General features: G+C 44.7%; 1 protein-coding gene across 4 annotated transcripts in view; it reads right to left on the bottom strand.

Moving 5' to 3' along the window:
- Positions 1-9,548: 9,548 nt before the first annotated feature.
- The window catches only part of ebf3a (EBF transcription factor 3a), a 60,310-nt gene continuing 50,249 nt past the window's right edge, over positions 9,549-19,609 (bottom strand). For 2 of the 4 annotated variants that reach the window (XM_085467101.1, XM_085467102.1), the window contains exons 13-16: positions 17,266-17,428; positions 15,462-15,665; positions 14,807-14,977; positions 9,549-11,147 (exon numbers count right to left, since the gene is read on the bottom strand). In XM_085467101.1, coding sequence (XP_085323227.1) covers positions 11,116-11,147; positions 14,807-14,977; positions 15,462-15,665; positions 17,266-17,428 — 570 coding nt within the window. In that variant the 3' untranslated portion in view covers positions 9,549-11,115. The remainder of the gene's footprint in view (positions 11,148-14,806; positions 14,978-15,461; positions 15,666-17,265; positions 17,429-19,609) is intronic. The other 2 variants (XM_085467103.1, XM_085467104.1) reach the window with 1 other exon arrangement.

Raw genomic sequence — 19,609 nt, 5'->3', positions numbered from 1 at the left:
TCAGATATTTCACGAAAATTTAAGCGTGATCACCGTAATGTTAAGAGATTTGTGGCTGAGTCAGAGCACACATGGGTTCATGCAGATAAAGGCACAATGACTCTGGAGCCCTGCGAACATCAAGCTGTAGGATCCTCCAGAGACTTGCAGTTGTGCATAAACCTTCTATTCGGCCACTCCTAACCAATGCTCACAAGCAGAAACGGCTGCAGTGGGCCCAGAACCACATGGAGACTAATTTTCAAACAGTCCTGTTCACTGATGAGTGCAGCGCAACCCTGATTGGTCCAGATGGATGCAGAGGTGGATGGTTGGTGGACGGCCACCATGTCCCAACAAGGCTGTGACATCAGCAAGGAGGTGGAGTCATGTTTTGAGCCAGAATCACGGGGAGAGAGCTGGTCGGCCCCTTTAGGGTCCCTGAAGGTGTGAAAATGACCTCTGCAAAGTATGTGGAGTTTCTGACTGACCACTTTCCTCCATGGTAGAAAGAGAGAAAACACCTCTGCATCCTTGGCTGCTATCGGCGTAAAAGGAGAGAAACTCATGGTGCGGTCAATTCAATTCAATTCAATTTTATTTATATAGCGCCAAATCACAACAAAAGTCACCTCAAGGCGCTCCCCATTCCTCCCTGACTTCAATCCTACTGAGAAGCTTTGGAGCATCCTCAAGCAAAAGATCTGTGAGGGTGGGAGGCCGTTCACATCCAAACAGCAGCTCTGGGAGGCTATATCGACATTCAAGTTGATTGAAATAACTTTTGATTTCAGTAAAATTGATCTACTAATGCTGCAAAATCAACAAATGACCATTTTCAATTCTCTACAACCTGTCAAATCTTTTGAAACTCTGTGTGCGTAATAATTTGGAACAGAGCATTTTAAATTTTGTTCAGTAACATTTGAGTTATACTCTATTGGTCAATGACTCAAGAATTATGCCGACTGTCATTTGAATCAACTATTTAGGAAAAACAGAGAAAAATATCATTTGCATAATAATTTGGAACGCGGCGTACTCAGTGAAGCCCCGCCCCAGCCCCGTGCGTTGTGTAAAGCATTTTCTGGTGTTTGTGTAAACAAACTGCCTCCTGGCTGTGACAGATACGGTTACAGAAAATATGAGCATGAATGGAAATCGTAATTTGGTTTTTAGGACACGTCGTTGTAACACAGGTGTGAAAACAAACTGAAAGTTTGGATTCACACGCAGCTGCTGCTAATTCTTTTTTAATACAGACTACACAGGTAACGTGCTCTGACCTCTGACCCCAGCTGTCCACTGTGTGTTACCACAGCAACAGCTGTAGATCAATAATCATTTCTTCTAAGAGGTGAGAAAGGGTTGATGGGAAAAGTTTCTCCTCTTTATCGGCAGCACAGTTCAGAGCTCAGCATCATCAATCAGTGAAGCTCGAACATCACAAAGAGAAAAACCTTTGTGCTCCAAAATGATGAAAACTGAAACTGGAGCAGTTGCAGGGTTGGTCAACCGAAGGCAGCAAAGACAACAACGTGTTTCCGTCCTTCAGTTATTTTGTTCTTAGTCTTATTAGAGGAAGTCACATGGTCAGAATCACGACCCTCCAAGGAGCCACCTGAACTCCTCACAGCCTGCTGAGCTGCCTTCACTGTCCTCAGGATGACACAGAAATCACTCTGGGAAGGAGTTTGGAGCCACAGACAGGCTTCTCTGAGCTCGCCCATAAAGGCAAGTCACGTGACTCTGGATGATCCAATCGACTCTAAAGTAGAAACAGGTGGGTTAACGAGCTGGATGTGGCTGTGGGACACATGTATACGCACACCTTTTGTCTGTGTTAGCAGCTGATGTAAACAACCTGATTGGACGATTAGACAAGGTGAGACAGGTCACAGACACACACATTGACGCAGAGTGTGTTGATGCCCACTGATCAATAGCGGGCAAATCAATAGGTCGAGCATTGATCAGCAGTAATGGAGAGCATCAGTCTGAGAGAAGCGTTTAGGTGTTCAGCATGAAGTCAGCAGAGTTCCACTTCCTGTTGTGTGAAGCAGCAAGTAAACAACACATTCATCACAACGAGCAGACGCACACACCTGCACACACTTGCACGCACCACCCGGACGAACAGGTTTAAACAGCGCAGCAGCGGGATGAAGAGCAGTCCAACATCCTCGTCGTCCTCCTCAGTGTGTTTCTCAGAGTAAGTAACACACGTTTAATCTTTTTAAAGAATCATTTGTTCGCTTACAGAAACCCCACATCCGTCTCAAAGTCCGAGCCCATCCATGCTGGGGTGTTTCCTGTAATGATCCTCAGGCTGAGAGAATTAAAAGTTCTAAATATTCTCCTTTTATTTTCAAATTCTCACTCTCTGAACGATGCGTTTGAAACCTATATGCAATATGAAATGTGATATTCTCTGTGTTGTCTCCACCCCAGGACATCTGGTGTAATGAAGCAAGCACTCTAAGAATAATGAGCTGCTATTGGCTTTGAACAGACGGGTCAGTCTGAATGTAGCCAATCATTTTATCTTCCTGTAGCAGCTGCTCTGGAGTTCAGCTCTCACTTTGACACCAACCCAAGGGTGGAGGTCTGAGGGTGGGGGTCTGAGTGTTGTTGTCTTCTTTGCTTTTTTCAGCCCACATCAGCTGGTGGTCTTCAGCACATCTGAAGGTGGGGGTTATATAAATTGCTTCAGCTGCTGTTGCCTGCTGCTTTGCAACCCGCCTCCACCCAGCTCTCCCTCCATGCCGAGGTGTTCGCTGCAGATGGTGTTTCAGTACAGCTGTCCCACACAGAACAAACGCCCTGAAGCGTTACTCCTCTCAGCTGACGTATGAGTGTTAGCGACCTGTGGCCGGACGCTACGTTTCACAAAGCATTGTGGGAAACTTTGAATGCATCGTGACACAAAGACATCTGCAGGAAGCAGAGAGGACAACAAAAGAAAGAAGGGATAAAAACAATGAAGGACAGAAAACGAGTGGTGATGGAGGAGGGGAGCTGCCGCTGCCATGGCAACAATAGCTCCCTGCTCTCAATCAGGTCCTCAGGGAGACCCCCAGAGCTCTGTGTGTGTGTGTGCGAGACAGTTCACATGCACACACACACAAGTCTGTAGTCTTTTTAAAGGAGCAGTTCAACATTTAAACAACAGGACTTTCAAATGTTGAACTGTTCCTTTAATACAAGTCAGTTACCACTTTCTCAGAGGTCAAAGGTCGCCTGGTCCCCGGCAGGATGTGAAGCCACGGTTGAGTCATCATAACCAAGGCAGTGAAAGATCAAAACGCCGCACAGATATCTCCCACAATGCACCTGACCTCTGAAGACTCACAGAAATCTAAAAAGGTTTATAGTAGATATATGAAGATGGTAGACCCACACGTACCATGAACATGACACGAGGTGTTATCATTTTGTACCTTGAAACACTGACCGCTGTAACTTCAGTCATGGAAAAGTAACATGTAATGATCATGTAATGTTACACAAAGACCTCAGAGGAGGTTCGTGGATGTAGTGAAGGAAGACATGCTGAAGGTTGGTGTGACAGAGGAGGATAGGAGTCTGCCTCCATTGATAGGAGTTGTGGGGGCAGATCTGCGGTGGAGGGTGGGAAGATGGGCCTCAGGTTTAGGTGCTGAAAACAGCTGTTTTAGACGTATGGAAAGATTGTGGTTGGGTTCTTCTTCACACCAGTAACAATGCAAATGTCCTAACTGCTATATGCACCATAACCCTGAAGGTCAGGTGTTGTACGAGAATGGAGAGCCTGGAGGCTGAGAATGAGCTGGACCAGCACAGAAAGGTTTAGCAGCTCAAACAATGACTCGTTCCCACAGCTTACCAAAGGTACCCACCCAAAATACAGGTACAAAGAGTTGGGTGGAGCTTACTAACGCACTCGTCAGAAAGCATGCAGAGAAATATTCACACAGCTGAAGACAAGGAAGAAATGGAGACCCTAACCCTGTGCCTCGTCCAGAGGAAAGTTTGAAGTGTGACCTTAAAGCAGAGGATCTGGACCCAGACTGGTCTGAGAGATGAAAACTGTCAAACACCCCAAACTGACATAAAACCAGAACAAACCGTGACTCTTCTGGAGGGAAATAAAAAATAAAGAGAGGTGAAATCAAAGAGAAATAAATAAAAGTCTGTGTAATAATGAGGTTTTGGGGTTATCAGTGATTTATCTTAATCAAATCCTGTTTGTGCTTTTGTGACCGCTGAGGGAACAGAGCTGTTTAACAAAAGTTCATTAATCGCTTCCTCTAGTTTCTGTCCTCAGCACCAAAAACAGATTTTAATTATCATTTTTTAACAGAATAGGAGAAAAGCAGCAGAAGATATGAAAAAACAAATGATAAGAGAGGCAGCGTCACATGATTTACATTGTTAACGACACAGACTTGTTCTGCATGAAAGAAAATGGTTAAAGTGACAGCTGTAGAAAAAGTCAGCATCAGAGGATGGATGAGTTCAAAATAATAAATAATAATTAGAGGATCTCACTGATCTCTGAGTGACGGCGACGAACCAAAAACTCACCAGCTTCTGCTCCTCTGGTCTGACTCTGCATTCACATAAATGAGATTATAACGAAGTAACATGCAGCACGAGGTGCAGAGGAATCAATACGGCAAATACAGTGACAGACAGTACAGAGAAACGCTCTACCACAGGCGTGGTGGGCGTGCAAACACAACCATCCAGCAGACTCCAGTGATGTACGTGGTTTAGTTGTAGGAAGAAGCCGTCTCTGGAGCGGATGGAGTGGGTGAAGGTGCTGCTGGTGCAGAGAGGCTGAGGTAAAGGCTCTGAGACAGAGACTTCTCCGATGTTTGGGAAGTTCAGTTCCAATGATTATGAATGCTTTTCCTGTAAGGTCAGGAAAGTTCCTCCTTTGAATGTGACCTCTGTTCATCCTCTGTTTGAAGATTCTGGTAGTATTTAGAGTCCATGTCACTGAGGTGGAGGTGGACACACTGCTGACTGTCTCTACAGGAGAATTCAGGATGGGGTAGATGAACTCATTCCTTCCAAAACTCAGTGATGATCTCTTTTATCTTGTCAACCAGCATCTGCTCAACCCCTGGAGTCTCCTCTGACCTGTACATGCTCAGAACCGGAGGTAGGAGAGTGGTGAGCTCATCCTGATCAGATGTTTTTACAACCTCATATCTGATGTGAGGCATCTAGCTACTTCAAGCTCCCTCTGAATGTGGAGTTTCCTTGCCCTGCCTTAAAGGTTAAACCCAGCCACCCTGCAGACTCTATCCCATCTGCTTCGTAGTTTTGGTAACAACCCAAAGCTTATGAACAAACCAAGGGGTTGATTTTCTTGTAAACCAACTTTGCCATCTGCAAAAACTTGAGTCTGGTATTCCCAGACTATTCCCCTCATCCTTGCTGTGCCTGGAGATCCTGTCCTTGATTTAGATCCTTTGCTTTAAGATCATAAGCAGCATGTCTGAATCTGTGACGAGCAAACAGACACAGCGCTCACTCTGGCTATACGAGAAACCCATCAGACTCCTTTAACGCTGTGAGATGAAACCTGACAGTTTTAAGATTGTCAGGACTACAGACTTTAAGCAGGAAGATTCCATTAACAAAAATTGTGTACATATGCCTCCTCTAATTTTGCTGCTATAATGTGAATATTCCCACTGTCCAGCTAATGAAGGCTACCTTATCTTGAAAAAAGTGAACTTTTCTTGGGGATACCCTGAACCATGGGGCCTGTTCTCAACCCCATGTGACACTGTAGAGGCTAAACTGGAGGTTGTTGGATTGCTGTAGGTACAGTTAGGCACAAACAGGCAGATGCATGAAACTGCAGCATTTCTGCACAGCAGAGCTGAAGATGAATCCTCTGTATTTGTGAGGCTGGTTTAACACAAAACGGCTTCAGGTGAGTTATTAACCTCCAAAATCTGAGATTCATGTACTCCTGCCATATTGAACAAACCACTGACATCAATTATTGTTATTATGCAGATGTACACTCGCTACAGCCTGTCCATACTTATAGCATATTCATAACATACCCTCATACCGTGTACATTGTAACATACCCATAATAGACCCATATTTTGTACCCACCTATAACAGACACATTTCTGTAATATATCTATATTAGAGCTAAAGCACTTTCTGGATGGATGCAAACTACATTTCGTTGCCTTGTGACGTGTGCAATGACAGTAAAGTTGAATTCTATTCCATTCTATTCTATTCTATTCTATTCTATTCTATTCTATACCACAATTACCTCACTCCGTTTCCAAGATTCCTTCCTGCAGGGAACTAAAGAAAGAATAGACTTGACATTCCCAAACGTTGTAACAGAGGTCTGGTGAGGTATGGGCAGCCAGCAGGTTTAGCGGATGTGCAACTTGGAAGTTAACCGGAAAACTTGGAGGCTAGTCAGGAGGTCTACCTACAGCAAGACCACACAAGTCCTCCTGCCACAATAGTGAGAAGTGACCTCCTCTAGCTGTGCTATGCCGTAATACCGCTTGTTACAACGTCTTATAGCCAAAAATGAGGGTTAGAGTAGTAAGCTCTCATCTCAGATTATAAACTCAGATTCATATAAAATTGGCTGTAAAGTCATTTACTGACTGGCAGTCTCCTGCAGTCCTTATTTCTTCCTGTGTATCTGTGGGTGTGGCACTCACCTGACCTGCTATCAACCAGCATACCTGATGGCTATCCACCTGCGAAGGTCTGCAGTGTGTCTCCTCCAGCTGAACCTCTTTCTTGCCCAACTACCTCTCCCGGTCGCTCCGCCGCACAGATGTGCCCTTGCCCAAAATAAGTCCTTTTTGGGGCACATGTAACTGTAGTACCATCTAAAAAGTACCACCATTCTGTGACTTCATTCAGGCAGAAATAAACTGTGATAAAATATAAATAACACATACATGTCTAAAAGATGTCAGCATTTTATGGTGCTGAAACTAAAGATACTTTTCTATGCTGTGGTGTGCTGGGGGAGCAGCACAGCAAAGAAGGACTCATCCAGGCTGGAGAAACTGATCAGGAGGGCTAGCTCTGTGGTCGGCATGAAGCTGGACACTCTGGTGACAGTGGCAGAGAAAAGGACATTAAAGAAACTGATGGACATTATGGACAATGCCAGGCATCCTCTGCACACGGCCATTAACAACCAGAAGAGTCTGTTCAGTGACAGGTTGCTTCTCCCAAAGACAAGAACTAACAGACTTAAAAACTCCTTTGTCCCACACGCCATCAGACTGTTTAACTCCTCTCTGGAGGGGAGAGGGAGGGGAAACAGGAGGACAAAGGAGGGGGGAACAACTAAGCTGTAGTGCCTCTGCACCTCACTGTACAATACCTTGTGCAATACTTTTGTAAATAGTCAACAGTGCAATAGACTCAATACTTGAAATGTGCAATTCACTTGTATTTTTATTTTTATTCCTATTTATTCTATTTATCCCCTTTGTATATTTTATTTATATTGTCTCTGTATTTATATATATGTGTGTGTGTATAACTCTGTAACTTCTGTCGGTGCTGTGCTTTTTTGGAAATCGAATTTCCCAGAGGAACCCACCCGAGGGATTAATAAAGTTCTATCTAATCTATCTAATCTAATCTAACTTGTTGCCTTGGTTCATTACAGCGTTTTGACAGATTTACCTCTCTTTTGCTCTTCAGGAATAATCACCTTCACCTGAATCTTAGGGAGCTGTACTACTTGGTAATCTGAACAGCCGAGATGGGCAGTAATGGTAATCCGATAACTTTTTTCGAGTAATGAGTAAAGTAAGCAAAAAAGGTAATTAGATTACCGTTACTTTCCTGTAAGCATGCTGCGTTACTGCGTTACTAAAACTGCGGTTTTTTTGCAGAGTGTCTCACGACAGTGACGTAAGCGAGTGCGCCGTTAGTGACAGCAGCTGTGTGCAGATCAACAATGGATCATATATCGAGTGCAGAGAGAGTATGAGCGTGCAGCGTTTAAAGCGTGGAAGTACTGACCTTACTTTGAGTTTGATTCCATAAAAAGTGACAAAAACATTAGTGTCCGCTGTGCGTGGGAAGAAAACTTCTTTTTACAGCGAAAAAAACCCCTAAACTTCCAACAAGCACCGAGTAGCTACGACGTAATGGGAAACTCACAGAGAAACTCGCGGATTCTTCCACTGACCGCGGCACACCTGCACCAGGGTAAACCTCCGCCTACCCCACTCCTGCTTTACAGGTGAAAATAGAGCAACAGGACCGCTGAGTCTTTGACTTTATTTATTTTCTGCTGTGTTTTACTTGCATCTATTTGAAAGACTGAGTGTAAACACACAAAATATTTTATTTTATGAGCTGGAATGTGCAGAAAATAGGTTTAAATGTTAAACTAATTTCTTCCAGTCAGAGAATGTTGCATATAATTAAATGTTTGCTTGATGCATAAAGTTAAAAGATTAAAACTAATAAAACAAGTTTTAAAAAGAGACTTTTCCATCTGATTACATTCATGATGGATTATGTAGAAAAAGTAGAATTGGGCTGAAAGATCTATCGCTTTATCACCTCTTCAGGTTGTACATCGTGTTTTTAAAAAGTAACTAAGTAATTAATTACTTTTGAAAATAAGTAATCAGTAAAGTAAGGGGATTACGTTTTTTGGGAAGTAAACAGTAATTAGTTACTGATTACTTTTTTCAAGTAACTTGACCAACACTGTTGAACAGTGAGCTGAACTTTGGATCATCATCTTTTCTGCATTCCAGACTAACAGACCACTGACTGTGATCGTCTGCACCTAAGAGGAGGTGATAGAGAACAACCCTACCTGTGGTCTCAGGTGCTCCTTAAACACTTTTTACCTGGTAAAGAGAGGGAGGTGAAAGAAGGCAGATAACCTACCACAGCAGCACAAAGATGTCCTGTCTGACTCTGACTGTTTAAACCAGGGGACCTCAAGGGCCTCGAGGGCCGGTGTCCTGCAGGTTTTAAATGTGTCCTTGATCCATCACAGCTGCTTTAAATGGCTAAATGACCTCCTCAACATGTCTTGAAGTTCTCCAGAGGCCTGGTAATGAACTAATCATGTGACTCAGGTTTGTAGGCCCAGTGTGACCTCTAAAACCTGCAGGACGGTGGCCCTTGACGCCTGGAGTTGGACACCTCGGTTGAAAACATGGACGAGGGGGATAAGGACTCCTGTTTAGGCTGGAGGGAGGATGGTGGTATGTTAGGGGACCAAACCTATCCTGGACACAGCTGGTTTCGTTCCTTCTTCTGCCACCAACAATCGTGTTATGCACAAACACATTTGTTCTTCTCTGACCTCATAAACATGAGCGTGCTTCTCTCCTCTGCTACATCAGGCTGGTTTATTTCTGCAGCTCAGTCTGCATCACTACTCCTGGATATAATGAGATCTTACTGTGTGGAGAGGCTGACCTTGAATATTAGGTTTAAGCACGTTGCAGTGATTGGTTGATTTTATTTGACATGCTCAGCTTTGACTGGCTTGTTTTTGTCTTTTATTTGAAGAAAGTGCTGGAGTCGATCAGAGCAACCTGCTGTCTTTATTCACTGTGAAGAAATCATTTCCAAACAGCCAAACAGTCATTGAACAAGAGTTACATTAAAAACAACTGAAACCAAACGAGTGGAGCTGATTGGACGTCAGCTTTGATTGACAGCACTATAAATGTGTGAAGACATTCATTTTTGTTTTTTAATACAAAACGATGGTTGTTTTTCAGTGTGGCAACACCACATACACACACATGTCTAAAACCCCATGAAGACGACATGATTTGACATTTATACAAAACAATCTCAGATATAAATACATATTTATAATCTGTATGTTACAAAAGAGTTTCCCTCGTGATTTTGGTGACGGGCGGGGCAGCGTGATCAACCACAGTGACGTATAAATATTCAGCCAGCTACAACTTTGGCAAAAATCACAAAACCCACAGAGAAAAACACACGGGGCGGGGCTTGAATGAATAGGAGGAGCTTTGGGGTTGTGGGAGGAGCTACGGTTAGAAAGACAACTCTGAACAAGAAGACAGACAGTTACAGTAGCGTATCAGGATGCAGGATTTTTTTTTTTTTAACAGCGCAAGCATAAAAAAAAATACAGACGTACAAGGGCGGGGCTAAAAGAAGAAGGGCGGGACTTCAAGGGACAAACTGATATTTTTCATTTATTGTTTTATCGTTGTGCTTTCAGAGGTCAGAAGTTTATGTGCTGAGGTTACTGAAACGATTAAAGGCCTCAAATTATTCCTGCTGCAATTTCTGATAAAATAAACACTGTTCATGGCAACATGGACGCCGCCGGATACTGCAACAGATTTTAGTGAATTCTCAGTGGAAGGAGCCTTTCATAGCTATGCTTCCTGTTCGTCCCCCCTGTTCTGAGTCTGGCAGCAGCAGAAGTAACAGGAACCTCCCTCGAACCTTCAGCCCAACTGAAATCAGTGCTGCTGCTTCTGTGTTCATCTCTCTTTTCTGAAACGTTCTTCAAATATGACACTTCAGTTTGGCTAAAGGTTGGCAAAGGTTTGATGATGAGATGTCCTGGATTATTTTAAAAAACAGGGAGTGTTCTGCCTCCCCCCACTGAGGTTCACCTGAACTCAGGTGCTTTCAGAGGTGTTTATCATGTCACTCATTGTCTGCTCCTCATCAGGGTGCTGATGAAGGGCACCATTAGCACCCCGATTGCTAGGTATGACAGACACACTGATAACTGTGTCCTGTAATTTGAAGCCTTTAATCTCACTCCTCTTTAGATTCCCATTTCTTCAACTAAGATTACATCACAAGCAGACTAAGTGAAGTCAAGTCTTAGATGTGACATCACAGTTTTTACATTGAATGACCCCGCCCCCAAACATAGAGTATAACATCAGAATAATTACAGACAGCTGAAAGCACCCGCAGAAAGCTGCTCTACAAAAAGTCCTTCTCAGGTTCTTCTTAGAGGCTCGGCCCAGTCGCAGACGACTGGCTGCTGCCGGAGGCCCCGCCTCCTTAGGCCACAGGTCCCTCCTCCTCTGAGGTGATTAGTGCTCGTGGCTGAGGGGGAGGAGACAGGTGAGGAACGAGGAGGAAGGTTTTCTACATGGGAGGAACGACGAGGCCGGACATGGCTGCAGAGAGACGAGGTTTGAATTCATTAATTATAAACATACAACAGAAATGATGTGTGTCACTGAGTGACAGCCAGGTGTGACACCTGCAGAGCAAACATCAGGTGTGGACATTTCTTTATTCTATGTATTGATCACATGTTTTGACAATATCACTTTAGTAATAGTAGCATCACTTTATCACGTAGTTGTATGCATGTAGGATAGTATCACAAGTGGGCCTTGTTTATCACAGCTTCACAGCGGGGCCATTGTATGGGGCCAACACTGTCTGTGCTGTTGTGTAAATGCTTATGCTATTGTGAACTTTACACACATGGAGAGATGCCAAACTGCCTTTCATTGTTTTTGTAACAATGACAATAAAGAGCTATTCTATTCTATTCTATTCTATTCTTGTATGTGGTCAGAGACATCCAGGCACTGCGTGTAAGAGAGGTGACGGCTGGTCGTAATTCTCCTTGGGGGGAAGGTTCAAGGATGAGCTGAGCTGGGAGGTATAGGTCATATATAAGACGTGAGCGCCCATCTTCAGAGGCCGCTTTGGCGTTTGACCAGAGCGCTCTCTGCAGCATGTGATTAAACCCACTCGCTGAGCGTTTGCACTTTATTTAAACAACTTCCACAACAAAACAGAATTAATTAGATGAAAAAAAATATCAGTACTTTGCTCATGTTTGAATAAAGCTTTGCTCACACCATGTTTTTAATCCAGATGTTTCAGTGAGTGATGGTCTGGCCTGTATTCAGCTCAGTAATGGAGTCCAGGTTTGTGCATCGTCTGCAGATGTTTGTCCTAACCCTACAGTTTTGGTCCTTCCTCCCCCCCAAACCATCAGGATGCTGCTGTGACCTGTAGGCTGATAACCAATCAATCTCATGCTTAGCTCGTAGCATCCATGATGTCCCAACAGAATCTCTGTTTCTGATTGGTCAGACTACAGGACAGTCTCCACTTGGCCTCTGCACGTCTGAAAGGAGCGCCCTGCGGTTAGTCAGAGGAGGCGGCGGTTTTAATTGATCTCTAAATCTTTTCAGGAAGTCGTGAGACATGCACGATGAAATCTTATGCGCGTTTGCTTTTATGCTGCTATCTCGTTGAACTGTCGGCCTGGGGTGGCTCTAGCTCAGCGGGTAGAGCAGGTTGGCTAGTAATCAGAAGGCTGGTGGTTTGAGTCCTGGCTCCTTCAGTCTCTGTGTGTTAAAGTGACCTTGGGCAAGATACTGAACCCACAGCTGCTCTCGGTTCATCGAAGCGTGAATGGTCAGTTGGACGAGTCATGTAGAGTAAAAGTGCTGTGAAGGAAGAGTTTTACACTCTGACCTGTGAACCTCTCCATCAACCTCTGCTCACTGTACGAAAACACGTTCCACATTCAAACTGAGCAGATTTAACACTCCACGTGTTTCCAGAGGAACCTTTTCTGTCTCACATGAGTTTGAATTATTCGTTGCGCTCTGGTTACAGCCTCCGACATGCTCCAGCGCAGGTTTCAGCAGCGACAGTCGTTACAGTGACACTACAGGATGTAGCAGAGCTGCATTTTCCACCTCAGCTGTGAAACATTTTAAGAAGACAGGAGAGGACGGCAGAAGCAAGGACAGTGAGACGAGCAGAGGAAGAGGAGGGGGGATTAGGGCACTGACGTGTATTCATAAAAGGACACACGGTAGAAGAAGACAACCACTGACACACACACAGGAAGCCTACAGTGAGCAAGTGTGTGTCAGTAAAAGCAGAAGGATGATGGGCTGCATCGTTCAGATGAGGAACGCTTTAGAGTAAAATGAAACGTAAGCCTTGGCTGTGTCAGTCAGGTTTGTAGCCACATGTCAAACTTCACCTGGACAGGCAAAATGGTTTTGATGATGCCGTCCTGGTTTGTGAGTCAGATATTTTTCCTGTTATTGATGGAGACACGCAACAGGATTCAGAAGAATGTGAGCTGACTCCAGGATGGTGGAAATGCCCCGGGGAGACAAAATCCCGTGCAATCCAGAGTGATTCATGGCTACAAATCCTCCCACGTACATCCCGTTTCACGACGAGCTCAGCTCTAAATCTGCTCTCTTTGTTGTAGGAGAAGAAGAAGAAGGCCCACTGTCCATCCTGAGCAGTAAACCTTCACAGACCTCAGTAACCTCACCAGTGTGTTAAAGGGAAAGGTCACATGATGCTTCCCTGATGATGAACTGTTTATTTATTGTACAGTTTTCCTTCCTCCACACCGGAATGTCTCAGGACAGTCGGACTTGATCCGCAGCGTTTAAATAATCATGAGATGCCTCCTTCCTCTGATTTCAGGTGAGCTTTGCTTCTTTGATTCTGTGCACCGCCCTCCTTTGTCTTATGCAAACTAACCTAAAGTTGGATAAGCTGTTAACAAAACGGACGGTTTGTTGATGAAGAGACTGACTCCACCCACCTGTCCCTGTTGTGACTCGAATAAAACCTTAAAGAATCTGATGAGTTTTTAAAAACATCTGAGCTGAAAATGATGACACATCATTCCTCATTAGCTTCCTGTTAACGACAAAATGCATGTAGCAGCCCGCAGTTTAATTTACCAGCTCATTACACAAGCACGCACACACACACACGTCTGTAGACTGACGCTTCACTCCTTCACAAAAACTGAAACGTTCTGGGATAAATGAAGCACATGTTCACAGAAACAAAACACAAGTAGTGATTTCAAAATGAAATTATTTTATAACAGCAACAACAACAATAATAATAATAATTAGAAACCACGTTGAAATGATGTCAGGATGAAATTGTTTCTCAGGTGCTCGTTTGAAGGTGAATCACTGATTTCATGCTCAGTTTCTGGCTGCTGCAGCTGCAACTATTAATAACATTCAAACTGTATTTACACATCACCCTGCAAATGGATCCACACACACACACACACACACACACACACACTGTGGCCTTTCTGCCTCGGCGAAGGCGGAGAGCAACATGAATATTTAACACTCGACAAACCTCTCTGTCAGAAACACTGACATCACACACACTGGCTGCCAGAGTGTGTGCTTCCTGTGTGTGTGTGTGTTTAATGCATGTGGGCATGTGTGTTTAGAGGATGTATCTGTGGGTTGTAGTGAATAAAACATGCATTGGCCTGTCACTCTTCATGCAATACTAACAGGACTCGGGTTACCCACCTCGACCCAGCGTGTGTGTCTGTGTGTGTGTGTGTTCACTCCATTTACTCGTCTGTAGACATGTGGTTGTTTACAGAAGAGCAGATGAAACTGAATCAAACATCTGTTCAGCTTCATGTTACTCTCGAGGCTCACTCGCTTTAATTACACCACATCTACATGTTTAAAGACATGAATCTCCAAAAGTTGATTCTGTTAATCGTTAAACGTTTTCAGTGGGAGAAACGTTTCGTCGCTCCAGAGATTTACTTACCTGGATGATTGAGCATGCATAAAGACATAAAGACATGAAGGAATTTGAAAACAAAATATAAAAATATGAATGTACTATTTCGTTTTAATCATAAGCTTTGTTAGTCACAGGTTCAATCATACTACGATCAAAGTATGTCTTCAGTCCCGGGAAGTATTCTTTCTGTCCCTAACACTTCTACTGACTTCGGAAAGAAGGAGTTTTAATTTGTAGACTCAAGGAGCTGCTGTCTCACCTTGCAGCCCATTGGCGTTGTTGGCGGAGCAGTTGGGTGGAGGAGGAGGTGAAGCTGGCGGCCGAACGACGGGAGCAAAGGCGCTCTTCTGTTTGACGGCAGCCGAGAAGGAAAAAACTCCATGCGAGGAGTTACAGTTAGAGACGGCCATGGTGGGACTGGAGGGAACGACTGGAACACAGCAGGTCAGAAACCATTTTAACCAGTAACTGTGATGGGACAGTAAACTACACTCCGTTAACATGGTTAGCTCTGTCTTACATGAATGATGTACTATCCAGTCAATTCAATTCAGTTTTATTTACACAGCGCCAAATCATAACAACAGTCACCTCAAGGCGCTTTGTATTGTAGGTAGACCTTACAATAATACATACAGAGAAAAAACAACAATCAATCTCCCTCCCATTCTACTTTTAAATACTCTAGGAACAACAAGTAGACCTGCAGTGTGAGAGGGAAGTGCTCTAATAGGGTGATATGGTACTACAAGGTCATTAAGATAAGATGGGGCCTGATTACTACAAAGTTCAAAGATAGAGGACCAGCACTACAGGGATTAGTGTAATTAGTATGAGTAGTATTCCTTGTAGTGGTTGTAGTAGCACTGCTAGGAGTATTAGTAGTAGTGGGTGTAGTACTGTAGTACATTTACCTTGATACTTACTGCCGTAGGGTGAATTGGCTGAGGACCCGTTGAGGAAACCGGGTGATGTTGCCACCCCAAGGTTTGGCATGCCTGTGTTGCCGTAGCCATTCATGCTGTTGCTGACTGTGTTGCCATAGTTACTCTGTTGGGGGGTGGAGCTTGGTACATATCCTCGCGGTGACACACTGCTGGTGTTTCGACTGTAGCCGACTGGAAGAGAGTACAGTGTTAGTAACACTGCAGTATTACTAAGTGCAGTAAGCTAGTTTTATGCTAGATGAGGCTGCATGTAACTTTTCCCCAAAGGTGGAGTTTTCGGTACATGGAGGTTCCTCTCAGCAAGTATTTGAACTCCTAAACACTTTAGAACTGATAATGCAACATCCTGGTTTCACAGGCAGAGGAAACAGATGGTGGGCTGATCCCAGTTCTGCTGGAGATCCTTTGGAGCTGCTGGAGGGGGGTGGAGCCTACACCTGCTTTAATTGGGCAAGTGGCAGGGTACACCCTGGAGAGGTCCACCTTCCATCACAGGGCGAACACAGAGAGACATACAAGCATTCAACCCCAGCACCTTCTTGCTGTGAGGCGACAGTGCTAAACCACCACACCACCCACATACACATGCTCAGGAAGAGTGGAATTTGGAAAATCGTTCACATAATCGTTCATATGAGATTGGTCTTTCATATCACAACATCCTAGTAATGCGACCATCAACAATCCTTGCTGAACTTTGAGTAGTAGTAGTAGCCAATCAGATCCTAGAGTATGGACTTGAGTTCAGCAGACAGAGTGTAGTAAAGACAAACAGGAGGTGGAGCAGTTAAAATAAGAGAAAGGCCGCTTGATGTTTTTAATTCATCTGGTGACAGAGTGCTGGTGAATCTGAGTCTGGAAATGTGTGGTCCCAAAGCTGACGACAGTGGGTGGGGCTACAACAGAAATTCATGAGGATTTGTAGATTTGCAGTGAAAGATTCTTCCTGCTGGGATCTCACAGAAAACTTGAACTACATGTCAAACCTTTTGTGGTTCCTATAACACAGAAAAGGGGCACACTAGAGCTGAATCAGAACTGCTGAATGATCCAGAAGACTCCAGTTCTTCTCATGGTTTAACTCTTTGTTCATCCCTCTATTCCAGTCCATTCAATTTAGTTTTATTTAGGCAGCACCAAATAAGGTCCTTCATATTGTAAGGTAGATACCCTACATCAGGGCTGCCCAATCCCGGTCCTCGAGAGCTACTATCCTGCAGCTTTTAGATGCATCCCTACTCCAACACAGCTGAATCAAATGGTTTGATTACCTCTTCAGCATGCCATCATGTTTGGCAAAGGCCTGATAACAAGCCATTCATTTGATTCAGCTGTGTGGGAACAAGGATGCATCTAAAAGCTGCAGGACGGTAGCTCTCGAGGACCGGGATTGGGCACCCCTGCCCTACATTAATACAGAGAAAGCCAAACAATCAGAAGACCCACTTTGAACAAGCACTTGGTGAGAGTGGGAAGGAAAAGCTTCTGTTTAACAGGAAGAAACATAAGGCATTATTTGGGATGGGGAGAGGCAGCTATCTGGGTGGGAGGAGGGAGACAGGACAAAGACACGCATGTCCATCAAACTGACATTCAGCTCTGAGCTGGTCACAAATCTAACGCTCGGTGCACCAAAGTCCTTCTTAGTAGACTTAGTAGTAGACTCTGTAGAGTACTCGTAAAATGTGTCATGTGACCAGGGTTACCACAGCCACCCCTTTAATGTCACTTCTGCCCCCATCACCTGCAGGATTTATCGGGCCGCTCATACCTTGCGTTGTCTCAGAGACGTTGACGGCGAGCTGCCCGCTGAAAGAGTTGACTCCCATCATGCCATGGGAGGCGGTGTTGCCCAGCGATGGGATCTGGTTGTGGTTCCTGGGAACGCTGTAGAGCGCTTCAGCGATGTCTGCTGCTCGCTTCAAGATGATCTCCTGCAGAGCGGAAAGACACAGGAGCATTTAAATATCTGGATTCATGCAGCTGCAGAGACTCAGGAGGGAACATAATCACATAACATCTCTACTGGAAATGTGGAGAAGCTATCATCCTAAAATAAAAACTCATGCATTAACACCAAAGGCAAGACTGATTAATTGAGAGTTGTGGTCACTTTGTTTCAGATGATAATGATAAATTACAATTAAACACCTGTAATACATTCCTGTGATATAATGTAAGGTATATTAAATCCCCCACTCGCCCCTGCGGGCGGTTTATCCTTCAAGCTCGGGTCCTCTACCAGAGGCCTGGGAGCTTGAGGGTCCTGCGCAGTATCTTAGCTGTTCCCAGGACTGCGCTCTTCTGGACAAAGATCTCCGATGTTGTTCCCGGGATCTGCTGGAGCCACTCACCTAGCTTGGGAGTCACCGCACCTAGTGCTCCGATTACCACTGGGACCACCGTCACCTTCACCCTCCTTCTTCCTGATGTTGCTGACATTCAGTATCGCTACATCGATCACTACAGCTGTCTTCTTCTGTTTGTCTACCACCACTATGTCCGGGACTTCCAGGCCGTACTCAGCACAGATGTTTCTGTATACTATGCCAGCCACTTGGTTATGGCGTTCCATGTATGCCTTGCCTGCTAGCATCTTGCATCCTGCTGTTATGTGCTGGATTGTCTCTGGAGCATCTTTAGACAGCCTGCACCTGGGGTCTTGCCTGGTGTGATAGACCCCAGCCTCTATGGATCTTGTGCTCAGAGCTTGTTCCTGCCATGATTAGTGCCTCTGTGCTGTCTTTCAGTCCAGCTTTGTCCAGCCACTGGTAGGATTTCTGGATATCAGCCACCTCCTCTATCTGCCGGTGGTACATACCGTGCAGGGGCCTGTCCTTCCATGATGGTTCCTCGTCTCCCTCCTCTTTCTTGGGTTTCTGCTGCCTGAGGTATTCACTGACCACACGGTTGGTTGGGGCCATCTTCCCAATGTATTCGTGGATGTTCGTTGTCTCATCCTGAACTGTGGTGCTGACACTCACCAGTCCCCGGCCCCCTTCCTTCCGCTTAGCGTACAGCCTCAGGGTGCTGGCCTTGGGTGAAACCCTCCATGCATGGTCAGGAGCTTCCTGGTCTTGATGTCAGTGGCTTCTATCTCCTCCTTTGGCCAGCTTATTATCCCAGCAGGGTACCTGATCACGGGCAGGTGTTGATGGCCCGGATCTTGTTCTTACCATTCAGCTGACTCCTCAGGACTTGCCTGACCCTCTGCAGGTACTTGTTGGTTGCAGCTTTCATAGCGACCTCTTCATGGTTCCCTTTTTTCTGTGGGATCCCCAGGTACTTGCAGCTGCCCTCAATGCCTGCAGTGTTGCCTTCTGGTAGTGAAATATAGTGAAAAACAGCAGAGTTCATGTTTTCTAACCCTAGCATGCAGTTTTCAGTCTAAGGCACTTTATTGTCTTTCTGTGATTTCTGATTTCAGTCAGTTTATTTTTGATTTTATCTCATCAGACTGAGGTCATTATATTGTTACTGCCACCATCTTTCTCTTCTTTGTCTTTTTTTCCAGTGTAATTGAGGGTAACGATCCACGATACTTCACTGACCAGCCTGCAGGGGGCACTCTGATGTCTGTCTGACATGCGCTAAAGATCCTGAGAGCGGCTCGTTATACTTAAACAGCTCAAGACTCCAAAAACACACATGTTCAGTTTACACATACATAACACACACACAAACACACACACAGTTATTATTATTATCACTACATTAGGATTTACATTTGTTTACAGGCTCTGCACTCTGTTCAAGGTTACGCTCTCATTTCAATAGACCTGTGTGTGTGTGTGTGTGTGTGTGTGTGTGTGTGTGTGTGTGTGTGTGTGTGTGTGTGTGTGTGTGTGTGATTAACTGGTGGGTTGAGAAGCGTGTCGGAGAGACTCTGTTGGGGAGGATGGGGGATATAAAGAGCTCCCTCCTCCTCCTCCTCCTCTGCCAGTGTTTCAGTGTTTCAGGAGGCTGTGACTCCTAAACCTGAAGGAGGTGGTGAGGAGGGGGAGGAGGAAGTCTGTCCTGTTTAATGAGTTTCATGTGAAATTAAAGAAGCTCCGGTTTGAACTGTGAGACAGTCTGATGATGATGTTATCAATAATCTGTGAAACATGATTATT

This window comes from Copadichromis virginalis, linkage group LG8, assembly GCF_057382275.1.
Source record: "Copadichromis virginalis isolate Kocher_CV1m ecotype Utaka linkage group LG8, C_Virginalis_male_GT1.1, whole genome shotgun sequence".
Taxonomy (NCBI): domain Eukaryota; kingdom Metazoa; phylum Chordata; class Actinopteri; order Cichliformes; family Cichlidae; genus Copadichromis; species Copadichromis virginalis.
Note: the sequence above shows the minus strand (reverse complement) of the source record. Positions and strands in the feature narration are given on the sequence as shown.